Source organism: Phodopus roborovskii, unplaced genomic scaffold (genome assembly GCF_943737965.1).
Source record: "Phodopus roborovskii unplaced genomic scaffold, PHOROB, whole genome shotgun sequence".
Classification (NCBI taxonomy): Eukaryota; Metazoa; Chordata; class Mammalia; order Rodentia; family Cricetidae; genus Phodopus; species Phodopus roborovskii.
The window spans coordinates 3,169,674-3,189,325 of NW_026126436.1; the positions used below are offsets into that span (position 1 = coordinate 3,169,674).

Sequence of the window (19,652 nt, forward strand, 5' to 3'; positions counted from 1 at the left end):
CTCTGTTGGTTTGTGGTGCTAAAGTGTGTGCTTCACTACTGACCTGCAGCCAGTCCCCTCCCCCCATGTCCTCTTGCTCTGCTCCTTTGGCTTCTCTAAGCTCTGCTTACTCGACCTGAATCTACAGCTAGGAACCTCTTAGAGGCCATAGTTTTTGCAGTCTCTTGTATGTCAGTTCTAAAATACTCGATTTGAGAACTGATCACTGAGCTGCCTGTGTTGTTATCTACTAGAGGTCCCCAAATGACCTGGGTGTGTTTTAATATTCAGCATCTGGTCAGAGCAGCCTTGTAAAGGGGGAAACTGTATGTATAGCAGCTTCCTAGAGTTAGTTTTTCAAGGTATTAGCCAAATGGGCTTGCATTCTCATTTGGTCTCCATGCAGCTGTGATGGAGCTGTCCCTCTTCTTTTGAAAGGACACATATTTTCCAGTTTATCCTCTAGCACCTGTGTGGCCCCATGTTTCCATTTTGTGCATGTTTGTCCCTAGTTCTTGTTACCTGACCAGCCCCTCCTTGTTCACATTCGGGTTTTGCATACGTTCCATCATCAAATTAGTTTATAAATGTTTCAGTGGAGAAGGCAGACATTGCTGCTTCTTGTTTGCTGGTAGTGCTTTCAGCACTAATTATCCTCCTCATAGACGTGTGGACTTCAACTGCTGGCTCTGGGCTATGCCAAAATATACTCAGAAGTTTTGAGTCCTTGGGATCTTCTGTGGGCGGTTGTGGCTTTAATATAATAAGTTTCCTGATTTCTTTTCTAGGCTCCTCACAGAAATTTCATCTTTGTGGGATGGGTGCCAGAAGTATTTTTATCGCTCTCTTGCACGGCACACCAGGCTTACTGCAGCCCTAGCAACTCCTGTCAAGGTAGACTGACATGGGCTGGGGAAAGCATCTGCTCTGTTCATTCATGTCACTGTCTTTATCAGGCAATAACAAGCTTAAGTTTAAATCAGTGTAACAGTGTGGATCCTAGGACATCTTAATAAGCTCAATTGCATCTGCCAAGAGGACCAGCTTTACTCTTGGGAGATGAGAGCAGACTACATCTGTCATTGTTTAGTGTTATTCCTCATTCCTTCTCATGGATGTTAGTGATCTTTAGAAGCTGGTCTGAAAGCCACTGCTAGAAGACATGATGCACTATTGCTCACACCCACTGTGCATGCATAAGTTCACCTGAATTTTAAGAAATAGAGTGTTGGAGAGATGGCTCAGTGGTAAAGTGCACTTGCTGCTCTTGCAAAGGACCCAGGTTCAGTTCCCAGCATTCACATAGTATCTCATTACTTTCTGTAACTCCAGTTCCAGGGTATCAGACATCCTCTTTTGACCTCCAGACATGTACATGGTGCACATACATAACATGCAGGCAAAAACAAACACATAAAAAAAAATTTTTTTTTTTTTTTAAAGAAATATTTTTCTGGTGTACCCTCTGCATGTGTGGGGAGGGCAAGGGTTCTCAGCAATGCCTTCAGCATGCCTTTTCTCTTCCTCCTGCCAGGAGATTGGCATGGGGAATGTTGATAGGTGTAAAGGTTTCTCAGCACACTTGATGAAGCTGCTCATCCGACAGCGCCGCTCCCTGACCACACTGACTGAGCAGTGGATCCTCCTCAGGTATGTTCTGGCAAGGAGGGTTGCAACAAATTAAGAGGATCTGTGCAAGTCAGCTCAGAGTTGCTTCATATGCTGAGAGGAAAACCCTCCACTCTCTTAAGTGGATTTGAGTTCAAAGAGGTTAGGTAGACTTTCTTTTGGCCCTACCATTTCATTTGATGTCTGGCCATGGTACTTACTATCCATGCTCTGGTGAAAATCGGTCTGTGGAGTGAGTTCAAAGCCCAGTCAGAACAGTAAAGAGTTGTGAACTGGGTCTGGAATGAGGATCATCACTGTGATAGGCTGATAGTCAGGATTATGTTCTTGGTTGTGGGGCTTCCTGGTCTTTGGGACTGGGGTTAGGTCTGCCTCTGTTGGGCTTTTAGATTTCCCCAGGTGGCAGTTTCTTCCTCAATTGAAATATAATAAAAAAAGATCAGGGCATTAGGAAGGCTGTCGGCATCTGTTGAGGGAATTCTTGGCTCAGAGACAATATTTCTGAACTGTATTCAGTTTGGCTTCTATAGCTTGCTCACTTCCTTAGGGCTTATTTAGCAAAATACAGGACATTTGTAAGGTAGTAAGAGTTGAAATTACTGCAGTGCTGTAACTGTTGCTGGCTGGCAGATAGTGTCATGAGTTTTAATGCCTTTCCTGAAAGACTAAAGAATATGTTAAATCTAGGGAGGCATTTTAGTAGACTTTTTACCTGTTTTCAAATACTTAGATGACTCCCCCACCCTGTGTCTGTGTGTCTGTCTCTGTGTGTAAGTGTAATTCTGCCTCCTTGCTGATAAACCGGTCCTTTCCCACTGAGCTACATCCCTAGCCCTTAATTACATGAAAAAGCCACACTTGTTCAGATGCATACAGACAAATTTACTCTTTATGCAAACAACCTGGTGGCATGGCTGAAGATGCCATTGTCCTTTCCCCATATTTTTCTGCACAGGAACCTCCTCAGCTGTGTCCAGGAGATTCACAGCAGGCTGGCTGGGCCACCGGTCTATCCTGTGGCCTTCCCGCCTCAGGACAGTGTGCAGCAGTGGACAGAACGACTACAGCACCTGGCCATGCAGAGCCAGATCCTGCTGGAGCAGCTCTCCTGGCTCTTCCAGTGCTGTCCCAGTGCAGGGGCAACTGAAGGCCCCCGTGATGCCCCAGTGCAGGAGGAGCCTTCTGCCCCTCACCTGGAAAGAATGGACACCAAGGGACCAGGATCAGGACCAGTGCCAGACTTACTTCCCTCTGATCTGAGCTACCCATCCCCAATACCTAGAAGTCAGCTGCCATCTGGTTGCCAGATGCAGAGACAGGATCAACTTTGGCAACAGTCAACTACAGGATTGAGAGAGCTGCTGAAAACCATTAGAACCATGAAAACTGGTGTTGACAAAATTAGACAGCACTCTTGTGAGACCCTCTTTCATACATGGTAAGTGTGTCTGTCTTGCTTTTAGAGACTTCTCTGCCTTGGGCTAAAAATCATGAAAATAATTGTGCTTGAGTCCTGTTCTTCAGCAGACCTGCATGGCGCTAACTAAACTTGGAGACACAGTGTGTTTGCTGTAGTTAGCGGGAAAAGGGAGTAGGTGTTGGTTGTGGCCCCTTCTTTTTAACATTGTGATATTTCTGTTGCAGGGAAGATTTTGAAGTTTGTTCTTCTGGACTGAATTGCCTGTCCCAAGTGTCATCTCATTTGCAAGGCCTAGAGTCCTTGTTCATTCTTCCAGGGATAGAGGTTGAGCAAGCAGGCTCACCCATGGCATTAGTTAAAAGCCTGGAATATCTAAGAGGGGAAGTGAGTAAAGCCATAGATGACTTCACTGCCTGGAAAGCCCGTCTGTTCATTTCTCACAAGCAAGGAGGTGAGAATTTAGGAGTGAGGCGATGGGAAATTGAGTCCAGATTTTTACTGATATGTTCTGTCCTATTGTAACTATGTGCCTAAGAGAAGCACAGGCTCACTCATGTTACAGTTTCCCTTAGGCTGAAATGCCTAACGGCAATATGTGAGATTAACTCAGAGTTTGTGCTCACCTCCTAACTGTTGTTGCTTTTTGTTTGTTTGTTTTTGTAACATTTACAGAAAATGATAAAATGATGGGTTTCATAGGTTCAACAGGCAAGGAGTCTGCCTTTTTTGTCCTTGGATCCATCACAGCTTCATAAAGTGACTAGCAAATAATAGAGCACTTTACTTACAGCCACTTGACAGTAAGTATTGCTTGAGATTCAGCTTTGCTGTATACCATGTTGCTTACTAGGAAACCAGATGTTGGAGGAAAGTTTTGTTGAAGACTTTTCAGAGCAAGTAGAAACTGCCATTCGGGTCATCCTCTGCACCATCCAGAACTTAGCAGAAAGAAACAGTAAGAAAGCAGAGGACAGCACCACTGAAAAGAGACCACAAGAAGAAGATGGTATGTCTGAAATCGCACAAAAATTAACTTTAGAGTTGATCTGATTTTTAAATTAGTGGTTTGTTTCTTTGGCTAACAAAAGACAGATGTTAGACATAGGCTTCATGAGTAGAGTTGTGTAAAGGTTGTTTTGCTGCTTTGTGTTGCTAGAAATGAAAGAAGAGGCAGGCTTTGAGAGACTGCAACCAGGACATCTAACAAAACTCTTAGAGGACAACTTCTGGGCCAGTGTGAGCACTTTACATGTCCAGAAAATAATTTCTTCTGTCTCTGAGCTGTTGGAGAGGTTAAAGTCCTGCAATGAGGATGGCAACACAACCAAGCACAAGGTAACCAGCTGTTGTTGGCAGAGTAAGTGCTTCTCAGAGTAGATGAAGAAAGTGACCTTCACCTCACTCCATGGGGAGGGTTCTTAGCAAACCCAAGTGCCCAGCTCACTGATAGGTTCTGAAAAGACTGAGCTGCTCTGAAAGGTGCAAAACCACTAGCCATCCAGAATGCCCATCGTGTCACATCCCCATCACATGCTCCTGAGTATAAACTATATCCTTTTTAAAGAAGGACTTATCAATGAATTTTACTAGTACACCAGAGTTGACACTAAATGTAATGAAACAGAATTAAGAATGTCCTACAAAATAAGTGGGCTGAAGAGATGTTTAAGCGATTAAGAGCATATACAGCCGTATCAGAGGACCTGAGTTTGATTCCCAGCATCCATGTTAGGAGGCAGTGATAAGAATGCTATATGCAGTGTTTCATGATTCAGACTTGTAATCCCAACACTTGGGATGCTGAAGCATGGATCTAAGGCCAGCCAGGGCTATTTGGTGAGTTCTAGGACAGCCTGGCCTACAGGGTAAGATCCTGTCTCAAAAATAATAATAGTAGTAGCAATAGTAATAATGATGATGATACTGTTAACTAAATGATTGACTGAGAATATACAGTGAGTTTTTATGAATGTGTGTAAGGAAAAATTCTCTGAGCGATTTACCATAAGTAACTTTCAGCCCATTCCTAAGTCTCTCTGGAGGGAATTCCTTTTCAGCAATATAACTGGGTGTTTGCTTGTCTCAGGTCTTCAGTCAGTCCTGCTGCTTGCTAGTGCGCCTGGTACCCATGCTCTGCAGCTTCTCAGACCTTGTCCTTTTCTTCCTGACCCTGTCTCTGGCAACTCACCGGAGTACTGCCAAGCTGCTCTCTGTGCTTGCCCAGACCTTCACAGAGCTCGCCCAGAAGGTAAGGACTGTCTGTGGAATGCCATGGGTCACAAAGACATTTCACATCTCTGCAGGGCCTGCTGGGCCTTTATGTGGGCTCTCAGAAATACCAGGAGGTGGTCTATCTCCTTGGGGTTTAGGGCTTTGTCTGGAAACTGATTTCCAAGCAGGTTTTCACTAAGGTCTTAAAACTCCCAAATCCCCCTTGAGCAAAGGGGCTGTGTAAAGGCTGCTGCCTTCTCTTACATCAGCCATCCCTCCCTGTCGATTTGAAATCATCAGATATCTCTTGAGCTAGACTCACAAGATAGATTTCTTCAAGGCTGTTAGAAGTCTGATTATGATTAAATGATAAAAGGGGCTCTTAGTGTTAAAAGAAAGTTGTTCTTTCTTTCCTTAAGACACATGCACTACTGTGAAAAGCAGCAAAATTGTAGCAACTATAGGCTTGTCCTTGATTCACAAACAGTGAAATCCAGAAGACATGGCACAATATAGAAATCCAGTTCTTAAACTCAAGTTGGATACTTTTGTGAGCACCACCTTCAAATGACTTTAAAAGTTTTCTTTGATTCCTTCCTTAGTATTCTGAGATTTCTTCAACTGCATACAATATAAATGAGGTGGGAGATTACAAACAGAATAGGGGTCTGGACTTGTAAAATACTTAAAAATTCTTAGTCTCTAAAATCCTGGAGTTACAAAGTGGGAAGCCATCCTGAGGCCTCGTATCCAAAAGAGTAAAATGTGTATATTAAGTGACAGGTCTTCAGGTTTTCCCCTGTCTCCTTTCTCATTACTTCTTGAAGAAAACTATACAAAAAATAATGGAAGGACACTGTGCACTGTAGAAGATGCCTTGATGTCCATCTGTGTCTACTAACAGGCCTCAGTCTGAGCTCCATAGCAGCACAGCAGCCTGGTGACTAGGTCCAGGCTAGAACTGCTATAGTGGTATGCTCTGCCAAGGATATCTGAATCTCCTTCCTGTGTGGACTCATTCATCTGCCTGTATCTGAGCACCTCTCTTAAAATAATGTAGCTCAGAGGCAAGTGAGATGGTTCAGCAGGTGAGGGGACTTGCTACCAAGCCTGACAACCTAACTTCAACTCCTGAAACCCATGTGGTAGAAGGGAAGAAACAATTCCTGCAAGTTTGACCAACACATGCATTGTAGATGTACACAACTACCTTTTCACACACACACACACACACACACACACACACACACACACACACACACACGGCAATAAATGAGTGTTAGAAAATACAAATCAGACAGTGGTGGTGCACACCTTTAATGTCAGCACTCGGGTGGCAGAAGAAGGCCAGCCAGGGCTACTCAGAGAAACCCTGTCTTGGGAAACTTATACATACATACATACATACCATACCATACCATACCATACCATACCATACCATACCATACCATACCATACCATACAGCAGTTCAGTAGAAAAATATTTGAACATTTCCAGGCAGCTTTCTAAAAACAGTATACCTTGAAATTGAGTGTGCTTAAGTGTCCAAGTCATATAACCTTTCTGAGTGGTGCTGAAATTTAATGTAGGTAAGACATAGGGATTCAGTGTTAGTTAAAACTTCAGTCCACAGAAAGCTGCTTCATTGTAGCAAAGTTGGTTGTTCATCTTGGATCTCTGATAATTAGCAGCTTCTTTTTTTTTTTTTTTAGTACATTTTTATCCTTGGATTGACCAATTGCATGTTTTCTGTACATACAATTTCTGATTGGCAGCCATTACTTTTAGTACTTTTTTACAAGCTTCTTTCTGAATGAATCGGTTTTGTTACTTTCTTGAAACTGAGCCTGTCTCCTCTCTTCAGTAGATGTGTTTAACCACCCTAACTATCCTGATACATTTCATTCTTGTTTTTGTCTCAGCAATTTAGCATTACTGTGTGTTAGAGACCTCTACAAAGCTTAAAGTCTTAAGAGTGTCAAGCTTTGAAACTGCATGATCCCTGCCAGTTCCAAGAGGGGAAAAAAATGTCAAAGATTACTGCATTTCCAGCAGGATTATAACAGCATTTGCTAAATCTTTTCTCTTCTAGGGGTTTTGCTTACCTAAAGAATTTATGGAAGATTCATCAGGAGAGGGATCGACACAATTTCATGACTACGAGGGAGGTGGAATTGGAGATGGAGAGGGCATGAAGGATGTAAGTGACCGGATCGAAAATGAAGAACAGGTAGGTTCTCACTGCTTGCATAAGTTAACTCTCCTCTTCAGTGTCTAATAAATTCAACAGACTCATCTTTTTAGTCCTAGAGATACTGGAACTTGGGTGGGTCTTTAAATAAAAACCTAAAAGCCTTTGCAACTCAGCCACAGGTTATGATTATAGTTCCAGAAGGAATGACCTTACAGTTTGTTTTTAAATGTGCATTTGCTGATGATTCTATAGAGTACTTTGGGGATTGGGAGTAATTGGTCTTATTTTGTTTAATTTTTAAATTACATTTTATTTATTTTGTGAAAGGGTAGAATGAGGCATACATGTGTACAGGGTCTGGGGGCAAGAAGTAGAGTTGGTTCTCTCTACTATGTAAGTTCTAGGGATCAAATCCCACCAGTCCTGGTAGTAGTAATTTTAAGATTAAGAAGATTAGGTTATTACAAATGAATAATTAAACAGTATTGGCAGTGTTGGCCAATAATACATTTTGTCTTTTACTTTGAAAACCAGGTGTGATGGCATATGCCTTTAAACCTAGCATTTGTGAGGTAGAGGCAGGAAGGTCAAGAGTTCAAGGTTCATTTCACCATGTATTGAGTTTCAGGCCAAGCCAGACTATGAGATCCTGCCTTAAAATAATAATAATAAGGCAAAGACATACTGAAATTTTAAACTTTGGTGTTTTTTGTTTTATCTGTTTATATATGTATGTATATTTAATCTTACTATTGGTCATTTAAAGTTGTCATCTGTGACTTGAAGGAATATAAAGTTATTTCTTTTTACCAGTATTCTAATCTAAATCAAATCATAAATTTGCATCAAAGATAAAATTTCAACTATTTTGAGGCAAGTTCTCACTTTGTAACCTTGAGTGGCCTGGAACTCAGAGATCCACTAGCCTCTGCCTCCAAAGTGATGGGATTAAGGGCTTGTGCTACCACTGCATGACAACTTGTTTTTTTGTTTGTTTGTTTGTTTGTTTGTTGTTTTTAAGGTAGATCAATCCAAATTATTTTTCTTGGCACTAGTGTTTTATGTGATGGCACTCTACTTTTTTTTATTGTTATTTCAACTTTTCTATATTTCTCTATATATAATTCAGTCATATAGTACTTCCCTAGTTGGAAATAATGGGAAATTTATAGAAAAGTACAATCCATTGCCAACATTAAGTAGGATAAATTGTTACCAAAAACTGCTTAATTTCAACTTAAACATTTTTAAGATATTTTTTCTTCGTGTATGGAAGTTTTGCCTCATATATGTCTGTGCACATAGTGCCCTCAGGGGCCAAAAGAGGGTATTGAATGCCAAGGAACTCAAGTTACTGGGCATTTGTGAGCTGCCATGTTGGAGCTGGGAACCAAACCCAGGTCTTCTGGAAAAGCAGCTAGTTCTCTTTACTTGCTGAGCCATCTGTCTATCCCCAACTACACTGTTGCGCCCTATTGTTTTAAAGATAGACAAAGAGAAAAGATTTGGATAGTGAGACTGGTGTGTGGGGAGTGCAGAGTCAGATGTTATCAGGTAGTCCAGGCTTATCTCACTTGATCCTCCTGAGTTCTGGATAGCAGGTGCATGCCACCACATCTAGCTGGACACAATTACATAGACTAGGCTAGCCTCAGTCTCAATAGAGATCTCCCTGTAACTCTGCCTTGGAGAGTGCTTGATTAACACCACCACTCCTGGGAAAATTCATTTTCTTTATAACGTCTCTGGGATACTGATTCCGGGGTTTTATTGGGTGGTTGTTGTGTTTTGATTTTTGGGTTTTTCTTCCTGTGGTGGTGACAGCGTTTTACAATTCTCATAAAGAAAGCCCAAATAAAATTCTGTATTCCTAATCAGAAAAGCAATAAGATAAAAACTTCATAAATGTGAAGCAGACTGGCCTTTATAAATTACTATGTATGGCTGTCTTTGTCAGATTTCCTGTTGTATGTTTTCTCTGTCCTGCTGCAGAGTGCTTTCACGATGTTAACATTTATAGTCTAGAAGTGAAGCAAACGGGAAGCACAGCATTCACCAGTGCTCTTATACTTTTTCCTAAAGGTGGAAGATACATTTCAGAAGGGTCAAGAGAAGGACAAGGAGGACCTTGACTCAAAACCTGAAACTAAAGGCGAGGATAATGCCATCGAGATGTCAGAAGACTTCGACGGGAAAATGCATGATGGCGAGCTCGAAGAAGGTCTGAGATGTGTCAGATACTACATATCTTCTACAGAAACTTATAGGATCTCAATAAGGAGACTATTGTATTCTTTTGTAACAAACAGGTTGCTCACTGTAACTGCAGATCACACCAACACCTGTGTGTGCCTTGACCATCTCCCCCTCGGAGGTGGGGATTTACAGGTTTAGAGGTTCTTTTTTGAGTGAGCCACACCTTGATTTTGTTGGCTCAGTGGTCTGCAGAGGAATCAGAAAGAACAAGATGAACTATAGCAGTTTGGCTCTGAATTTATTTGAAGAGGTTTCTTTGTTGTTGAATAAATTTTTAGTGACTTTTTCCTTAATTATTACAAAAGTATTCTAAAAAGAAATGGCTCAGTGAGTAAAAGCTCTTGCCTTGGATCTGGGTTCAGACGCAGAACCCAGCATGAGCATCTGTAATCCTAGCAGTCCTGGTGGCAGATGGGACACATTGACAGAAAAAAAAACCAGAAGCTGGTAGGCGTACTAGCCTTATTCAGCAGAAAAATAGACCCTGTGTCATAATGTAGAAAACAAGAACTGACAGGTGTCATTTTCCTGACCCCAACACACCTACACTCATGCACATACATACTCAGACCATGGGAGGCTAGCTCCCAGATCTGCTCCAGGGTAATAAAGAGAAAGCCTCAGAGTAGTGGGAGCTTAGGAAAAATTTTAATCTGAGGGTTGCTAGACTTTTCTATTTGAAGTGAGGGGGAATAAACCATATGTTTTCTGTTGTTAACCTAAGAGAAAAAGGAACAAGCACACACTTTCCTGGTAGTAACCTTTCACTTCATCTTAAATAATCTCTCTTTCTTGACACAGATACATGCTTTACATACAGCTACATGTCTCTCTTATATAGACATCTCTCTCATATTTCTATATTCAGTTACATCTCTTTACATGCTGTTACATATTTCTCTTTGTATACACTTTCACACGCACTCATTTTCACTTATTCACTCACACATCTTTTATATCATTCTTTCTTTACTCACACTCCTCATGCTTCTTCTCCATCTCTCACTATACACACACACACACACTTCATATTCTGCAGAAGTTCTCTCAGCTCTATACAACTATCTCTGCTTCACCACTGTCTCTCCCACAGCCAAACTCTGGACAATTGTAAGTTACATTTTCAGGGTTCAACCCATTCTCAGGACACAAGATATACCAAGTAGTTTCTCTTAGGCTGGTAATGTCTCATTGACCCATGCTCTAAGTTGGTGAGGGTTCCCATAAAGTAAACAATTGGCTACACCGTGGGGTTTGGAATACGTGCAGAAAGGTCCATTGCTGCGGGGAGTTATGTCTACTGAAGTTGCTTCTATTTTTACCTTGAACCAACAAAACAACACCTGGGAAAATGACCTCATGTATTTGTCTCTAGGGGCAACCAAACTGCTTTGAATTTGTTCTGGAGTCTATAAAGTTAGCTGTCTGTTAAAGACTGTCTTTGTGACTGAGACTCTTATGTCAGTCTGAGTGATGTAAAATATCCTAGTATTATTTCTGTTCATCAGACTTACACAGCTAGGCAGAAATTATCATCCTGACCATCCACAGCTATTTGTGTGCCCAACAAGTATAAAACACACCACCAAAGGGCTATTGAAAGAACACTACAGCTGTTCTTATTAGGGAGGCATAGCAGTGGCACTTGAGAATGCAACAGACAGGAACAATCAGTCATCTAGCCTCCAGTCAGCTTTGCCAAGCAGGGCTCCCCAAGTGGGTCAGCTTGTTAAACACTAGTTGTTGCTGTTGTACAATCCCACAGCCCCATGCATGAACCTACGGTAATAAAGTAAAAATATAGTAGATGTTTGATATCAAACTGTAAGAACAAAATAAACATTGTTAAGCCCACCACATGAGCCACTTAATGCTAGTGTATTTTTCTCATTTGTGGCATATGAGCTCACACATACATTACATTCAGTTCTGTAGTTGGCTTTTGTTTTAACATCTTATTAGTGTTTTGTTAGCATTATAAACATGACAATATAAATTTACTTTATGCACATCACTGTTTTGCGTGCATGTGTGCTGTGTGAAGGTATCAGAGTACCTGTAACAGGAGTTACAGTGAGTTTGAACTGTCATGTGGGTGCTGGGAATTGAACCAAGGCTCTCTAGAAGAGCAGTCAATGCTCTTAACTGCAGAGCTGTCTTTCCAGCCCCTCACAATTAATTTTTTATAGCAAATCATCATTTGCTATGCTTGTGCTATAATCCAGTACTTACTATAAGTACTGGCAAAAGTAGAAACTTCTAACTTGAAATACAGTGTCTTATTCTAAACAAAGGTTTTTATAGAAACAAATGCCAACTTAGAGTAGAAGAAATACATAAATGATTGCCAGTGGAGATAAGAATATATATATATACCCATCAGCAAAGAAGACAAGAGGAACAAAGATGAAGGCAAGAAATTTCTTATTATTTGGTTTATATCTGATACATAGTGAAGTTGTTGAACAAACATAGTAAAGTGTTCAAAGAAAAGTTAAGGGAATGCAACTTGTCTCTCACTTCATAGATACAAATTGTAACTAAACCCGAGTGTGGCTACTAGATCCTGTAAAGTATCTTCCCTGCCATCTAAAACCAGGCATCCCACCAGCTCTGCCTACTGTTAACTCACACAGGAAAGTCTTTTCCCAAATGATTTGGGATCTTCCCATAGTGTTCTGTAGAAATAAGCAGTAGATCCTAATGACACTTTGGCCAGGAAGTAGCTTTGCCTTTTACACTTACAGACGTGGATTGGTTAAGAGATCTGCCTGACTGAGCTTAGCATGTTCCTTTTCAGAAGAGGATGACGAGAAATCTGATAGTGAGGATGGAGACCTGGATAAACAGATGGGCAATCTCAATGGAGAGGAAGCTGACAAACTAGATGAGAGGCTGTGGGGAGATGATGAGGAAGAAGATGAGGAAGATGACAGTAAAGCTGAAGAAACAGGACCGGGAATGGACGAGGTAATTAAGAGTTCCCATCCCAGAGCTCACACACTGACTGAGGAGCTGGTCCTCTCATGCCCTGCTGTCTGCTGCCCTTCCTTTTCTTTGTTTTTTTCATCTTTGTTCCATCTCTTGCTCATACTGACTAAAGTCCTCACATGTGTTGTTGTGTTGTGGAGGAAGGAACTTTAAACATCCTAGCTAAGCCAGGTGGTGGTGGCACATGCTTATAATCCCAGTACTTGCTAGGCAGAGGCAGGTGGGTCTCTGTGAGTTAGAAGTCAGCCTGGTCTACACTACCGAGCTAGTTCCAGGACAGCTCAGGCTACACAGAGAAACCCTGTCTGAAAAAACAAAGAAAAACCATTCTAGCTAAGCCACTTCTCCCAATGCAGCTGAACCCCAGCTCCTAGCTGAGAATGGCAGGGTGGATGGGTATGCAGAACCAGAGTAGAGTGTGTCAATCAGACCCACTCTCTACCCTATTCTTGCTGCTGTTGGGCAGACCTACACATGACATGGTTATCTCCACATCATGAATAGTGCCCTGTCTGCCAGTCATCTGTATGGGTTGGGCCTCACAGTAGAAGTCATCTGTATCTGAGGGCTAGCTCAAATAGAAGCAGTTTCTTGAATGAATAACAGTTTTCTTCATTTAGGGAGATTCTGAACTTGTTGCTAAAGATGACAGTTTGGATGCTGGGAATTTGAACAAACATAAAAAACGTCAAGATGAGAAAGAGGAATCAGAACCTGAAGATGTTGAACAAGGCCAAGAGAAAATTAATGAACAGATTGATGAGGTAATGAGCATTTGGAAGTGTTCATTCTCCTGGCTCAAAACCACAGTTCTTATGTCTTTTATGACATTTTTTTTTCTTCTATTCATTGGTTCCTTTCCCATGCTTCATACAAGAGTGCTCATCAGAGCCAAGCATGATAACATGCACTCTTGTAATCTTAACATTCCTGAGGCTGAGGCAAGAGGATTGTGAGTTTCCATCCAGCCTGGGCTACATAGTTGGGAAGGGGGCTGGCAGCATTTTGTGAATGATTCTTTACTGGTTTCTGCTGATTAAGTTTTGGGTTTTAACACAAAGTAACCGAGAGTAGAGAGTCTCTACAGAAAATGAATTTGAAGTTCTAATATGAAAGACTGAAAAATGCTAGTAAATGACTAAATGTGCTAGTGTAATATTAAGAAAGAAATCGTGGTATTTGTTTTTGTGAAAATGTTGTTCTCCCTGTTCTCTTTTTGTTGTCCCAAAGAGGGAATATGATGAGAATGAGGTTGACCCTTACCATGGCAATCAGGAAAAGCTGCCAGAACCTGAGGCCTTGGACCTTCCAGATGACTTGAACCTTGACAGTGAGGACAAAAATGGTGGTGAGGACACAGACAATGAGGAAGCAGAAGGTACGTCTTTAAAGGCGCACATAGCTAGACGTCCTCTACGATGGGCAATACTGATTTTCTTTCTGGCCATTGGTGTGGCAAGGTCAGAAATACTATTGTGTTAGCGCCATTCCAGTTTGAGTAACACACCTCTGTCTGCTGTTGTCACTTCTCATCCTGCATTTTGAGTTGCCGTTGACTGGAGATGCTTTTTCACAAACACCTCTTTCTCGAAAGCCATCATTGGTGCAGTGTTCCCACATTGTGGGTCAGTGTGCAACGGTGCAGTCTTGGTCTGTCAGGGCTCTTACACAGCTCTTCTAGAGAAATTATGGTTTCAGCTGTTGACTTAGATAGCTCTATTTTAAAATATGAAGTCATGATAGTGGAGAATGAGAGCAAATAATCCTAAGAAAGTCTCACATACTGTGACAGTAACCTAGAACCTCTACTACTCAATTCATCCTTAGGGATTCCTCTAAGGATAATAGGTAAAAACTCATTCATTCTGATCAATCTCACAGAAAGATGGTAGGTACCTTCACTGATTTAACATACTCAGGAAAGCTAAGTTTAATTATATATATATATATATAATTTTTAGATGTATATTAAGACAAAAATGATTAAGACCATTTATATAAAAATCTTACTTTTGGAGTGTGCCTTTAATTTTAGTGCCAACAACCAAGCATACATAAAATTAAGATTAAAACTACTGAAAGTATAGTATGCTATCCTTAAAATATCCATTTTATTTAGGTTCTTTTAGACTTGTATATATGAACCAAACAACGGTTATGTTACACAGTTACTGGCTAGTAGTTTTCTGAAGTATCTAAAGCATAGGGAAACACTTATAATAAGTAAAATTTGGGGTATCAGGGAGATAGCTCAGTCAGTGAAATGCTTGCTCTGCAAGCATGAGAACCTGAGTTAACTCTCAGCACCCACATGTATTTGCCTGTGACTGTGTCCCTGCCCCATGTCTGTCTGGTGCCAGAAGAGGGCATTAGGTCATCTGGAACAATAGTTAGAGAAGGCTGTGAGCTGCCGTGTAGGTGCTAGAAATTTGCCTGGGTTCTTCGGAAGAGTAGTCAGTACTCTACTGCTGAGCCATCTATCCTCCTCAAATAATATTTTAAGTTTTGTTGTCTATAAGTTCTCTATTGCAAGTACTTAGCTCTTGTTACAGCGTAACAACTTTGTACACAGTGAACAATACATGGGATAAACCCATACTTAGGTGGTGAATAATAGATGGGGTAAACACATAAATAGAGTGTATTTGGTTGTGTTCACAGAAAGCTTCACTGACAGAAATGTAGAAAACTATATTTGGTCTGTGGACCGTAGCTTGCCAATTCTTGGCTTAAAAAAAAAAAATAAGATTAAAACATGTTTATTTATGTATTTTATCCACATGTATATCTGCATACCAGATGATTGCATTGCATCCCATGGGACTACAGTCATCATGTGGGTAGTGGGAATTGAACTCAGGACATCTAGAGGTGTGGGCAGAATTCTCTCTTACCTGCCACTGAGCGAGCTCTCTTGGCCTGAATAAAACATTTGTGTAACTACCTCCCAGGTTAAGAAATCGTGAGTGTTAAAAAATTGTTGTTTCTATTAGAAGAGAATCCTTTGGAGATCAAAGAAAAAGCAGAAGATACAGAACAAACAGACGGTGAAACTGATGAGCCCAAGACTGATCAGAATGAAGGGGACAGTCCACATGAACCTGAGGAAGGCCCTGGGGAAGGTGAGGATAATATGGACACAGGAGCTGCTGACCAAGACAAAGAGACAGCCAACCATGCAGAAGAGCACTCTGAGCAGGAGGAGGAGAAAGAGGCAGAAGAGGAGGAGGAGGACAGGGTTGCCACTGATAGAGATCCAGAAAGTGGTGCCAGCCCTGCTGACCAAGGTCTCCAGCCCCAGGTATTGTGGGATATGGTGCTTTTCTTGTATTAAAAACAATAGGAAAAATACTTGATTTCCAGCAGAATCTTTTGTAAGCTATTTCTTCATTACTACAGAGTTTTTGTTTGTATAGAATAGAAACGCTCTTAACAAGTCTCCTCCATATAGCGCCTCCGCCACTTTAGCAAGGAGTAGGGCACCTGCATCCTGGTAGGCACCCTTGTGTTCATCCCACAGAGCATGTTTGTTTTTCCTTTGCAGAAGGAGGAAGAGGAGAAGTCTGATACTGAAGAGGGGGTGCCGGAGGCCACAGAGAGAAAGGAGCATGCCTCCTGCGGGCAGACTGGGGTGGACAATGTGCAGAGTGCCCAGGCTGTGGAGCTAGCTGGGGCTGCACCAGAAAAGGAGCAGGGGAAAGAGGTGAGGGCCCATCCCCAATGCCTGTCGCCCACCATTCCCCATCCCAACCCCACCCACTCGTCAGGGAGAGTGAGGCTCCCATGGGGGAATCATCAAACTCTGTCACATCATTTGGGGCAGGACCTAGGCCCTTCCCCATGTATCTAGTCTGAGAGAGTATTCCTCCATAGGGAATGAGCTCCTAAAGCCTATTTGTGCACTAGGGATAAATATTGCTGCCAGAGGCCCCATAGACTGTTCAAACCACCCACCTGTCACCCATGTTCAGGGGTCCTGGTTCTGTCTTATGCTTGTTCCCCAGCTGTCAGTCTGAGGTCCCTAAGCTCCCATTTGCTTAGGTCAGCTGTTTCTGTGGGTTTCCCCAGCATGGTCTTGACCCCTTTGCTCATCACGCCTCCCTCTCTACAACTGGATTCCAGGAGTTCAGCTCAGTATGTAGCTGTGAATCTCTGCTTCTGATTCCATCAGCTACTGGATGAAGGCTCTGATGGAATCTGAAATCATGTTCTCTTGAGCAAGTTGGTTTCTGTGTGATTTCTATTGTATTCTTTTGTTAGTGTTGATCATCTCCCATTCTTGACTCCTGGTATGTGTCTCATGTGCTGCAGACTATTTGAGGAGTGTGCTTACTAAAAAAGTCACTAGGAGAGAACCCTGTGCCTCTTGTTGTTCCATGGGTTTCTAAATGTTGCAATTTTATAAGTCTTGGCCTAGTTGCAATGTGTTCTAATGTCAGCACCTCAGGTCACTGGTGTGCTGTGGGAAGGAAGAGTATCACTGACTTGCTTCTTCAGTGCTCTGAGCTCAGTCCCTCACCAGCAAGCAGTATCTGTATTTCTTTCTTTTTCTCTTTTTGAGACAGGGTTTCTCTGTATTGCTTTGTAGCTTGTCCTGGAGCTTGCTCTGTAGACCAGGCTGGCCTCCTCAAACTGCCTCTGTCTCTGAGTGCCAGGATTAAAGGCGTGCGCCACCAACACCTGGCCAACATCTGTGTTTCTTCCATCATTTTCACCACTATTCATTGAGTACTCATGAGGTGCTAAACATTTTCATTACTCAGCAAGTTTTCATAATAGCTCAAAGAAATAGATAACACCATTCCTTTTTCTCCATTTTAACTTTGAGGAAAATAAGCTTCGGTAAAATTCAGTGATGCCCCCTGGGTGCACTTTTTGATGATGACTGAGCCTGCTCTGTCTGACCTTCAGAATGAGACCTATACTCCCTTAGACAAGGAACAGTCAGCAAAGCCAGGGCCCTGGGATTGTTTCAGTTTTATACTGCTGTCCACAGCAGGTCTCTTGCGGAAAGTGGACTCTGCATCCATAGGGCGGGCACACAGGAGAGTTTGCCCTCTGAGATTGGTGGGCACTGAGAGGAGCTGGGCCTGGTGCAGCACAGCAGCCACTGCTTAATAGCTTCTTCTCCCCCCCCCCCCTTCCTGGTTTGCATTTCTTAGGAACATGGAAGTGGAGCTGCGGATGCAAACCAGGCAGAAGGACACGAATCCAACTTGATTGCACGTTTGGCCTCCCAGCGACACACCAACAAAAACACACAGGTTTCTGTCATTCTTTGGTTAAATTTAGATGAAGGAAGGAAGGAAAAGGGGATCTAAATGAAGTGGGGGTTTTGTTTGTTTGTTTGTTTTGTTTTGTTTCTTCTAAATGAAGTGGTTTAAACAGCAAATGGCAGGGCTAGACAAGTGTCTCAGCAGTTGAGCACTTGGTGCATTTTTAGAGGACTCAGGTTCTGTCCCGGCACCTACATGACATGGCAGTTCACAACTGTATCTCCAGTTCCAGGGGACCTTAATGCCTCTTCTGACCTCCATGAGCTCTGTACACACCAGACACACACACACTGAGGTAGACATACATAACTATTGAAACACCAACTACAACAAATGGCCCTATTTCTAGCCTGGGCTGACTTACAAGGCCTGATAATTGTCAGTCTTGGAGAGAGGATCCAGATCAGGTTTGCCCAAGGGCCCCTGTCCCTGACCTAGTGTGATACTGTCCAGCACCAACTAACCAGTCTTAAACTCTTTACGTTGCACATTGCTTTCCAAACTTAACAGTTTTTAAAATAGAATATTCATGCCTGTGAAATTACTATACTCAAAAAGCAAACCAAATAGTCTCCTAAAAGCTACATGCTGCTCTGTCCCCAAACCACCAAAGGGACCTTTCACAGAGCAAGTCAGTGTTACCAGTTTTACATACACATATGTATGTTTCTTTGCTTTCTCAACTGTATTACTTATATCATAGATCTAGTTGTGGTGGCATATACCTTGTATGTGTATACATATGCATTTAGAAGGCAAAAGCAAGAGGATCAGGAGTTTAAAGGTTGTCTTAGCTACATAGCAAATCCAAGGCCAGTCTGAGCTCCAAGGTGATGGGAGACCAAAAGACAAACTTTTAACATGCTGTGTTGAATTCCATTGATGTGGCTATCCCTAACTGATCCACTCCCTGTGGATGAGGGTTGGCTGTTTTGAGGTTTTGCCATTGCAGACAAGGCTCTGATGGTCTCATTCATTCCTGCAGAGTTTTAAGAGGAAACCTGGGCAGGCTGACAATGAACGTTCCATGGGTGACCACAATGAGCATGTGCATAAGAGGCTGAAGACTGTGGATACAGACAGTACCCCTGAGCAGGGGCCAGCCCAGCCCCAGGCTCAGGTGGAAGACTCCAACACATTTGAACATATTAAACAAGGCAGTGATGCATACGATGCACAAACCTATGGTATGTTGCCAGGACTACTTCTCCTTTTGCTCACAGAGCCTTCTCTGACATTACGTAGTATAACTCTGTGTGCCAGGCAAAATAGCTTTTTAAACTGTTTTCTCTCCATACAGTATTTGTGTAAGGCAGGAGAAATATAACTTGTTTCGGTACTAAGATAACTGTAGCCAAGTGTAAGTGGTCAGGGTTCTTCCGGTAAGCCTTCTGTGGCCACATGCTATAAATGTGAAGCTGACCTTTCATTTCTTAGTATTGAACATTCTTGAATGTCCTTGAACAGTGAATAGCTAGCTGTAATAGAAACTGGAAGACGAAAGTCTGGTCAGCCACCCAGTTCCCTTGTCTTTCATTCCTTTCTTCCCAAAGTGAACTGGTATGGTTGATGTGTACCTCTGAGAACAGAACAGAAATGATTATGATGCTTTGTTTCTCTTACTGTGTTTGGAACAGCAAAAGTGAAGGGTGATCACTGTGCATATAGTTGGTCCAGATCCTCCCTTGGGCTGGA

At 42.2% G+C, this 19,652-nt stretch overlaps 1 protein-coding gene across 1 annotated transcript in view; it reads left to right on the forward strand.

The window, feature by feature from the left end:
• Positions 1-19,652, forward strand: part of Mdn1 (midasin AAA ATPase 1) — a 134,037-nt gene that overhangs the window by 103,959 nt on the left and 10,426 nt on the right. Inside the window, exons 77-92 of the mRNA XM_051187490.1 lie at positions 768-873; positions 1,514-1,629; positions 2,564-3,046; positions 3,253-3,479; positions 3,879-4,034; positions 4,185-4,363; positions 5,115-5,276; positions 7,333-7,470; positions 9,517-9,655; positions 12,491-12,660; positions 13,302-13,445; positions 13,912-14,059; positions 15,675-15,982; positions 16,226-16,384; positions 17,844-17,945; positions 18,943-19,144. Coding sequence (XP_051043447.1) covers positions 768-873; positions 1,514-1,629; positions 2,564-3,046; positions 3,253-3,479; positions 3,879-4,034; positions 4,185-4,363; positions 5,115-5,276; positions 7,333-7,470; positions 9,517-9,655; positions 12,491-12,660; positions 13,302-13,445; positions 13,912-14,059; positions 15,675-15,982; positions 16,226-16,384; positions 17,844-17,945; positions 18,943-19,144 — 2,939 coding nt within the window. The remainder of the gene's footprint in view (positions 1-767; positions 874-1,513; positions 1,630-2,563; positions 3,047-3,252; positions 3,480-3,878; positions 4,035-4,184; positions 4,364-5,114; positions 5,277-7,332; positions 7,471-9,516; positions 9,656-12,490; positions 12,661-13,301; positions 13,446-13,911; positions 14,060-15,674; positions 15,983-16,225; positions 16,385-17,843; positions 17,946-18,942; positions 19,145-19,652) is intronic.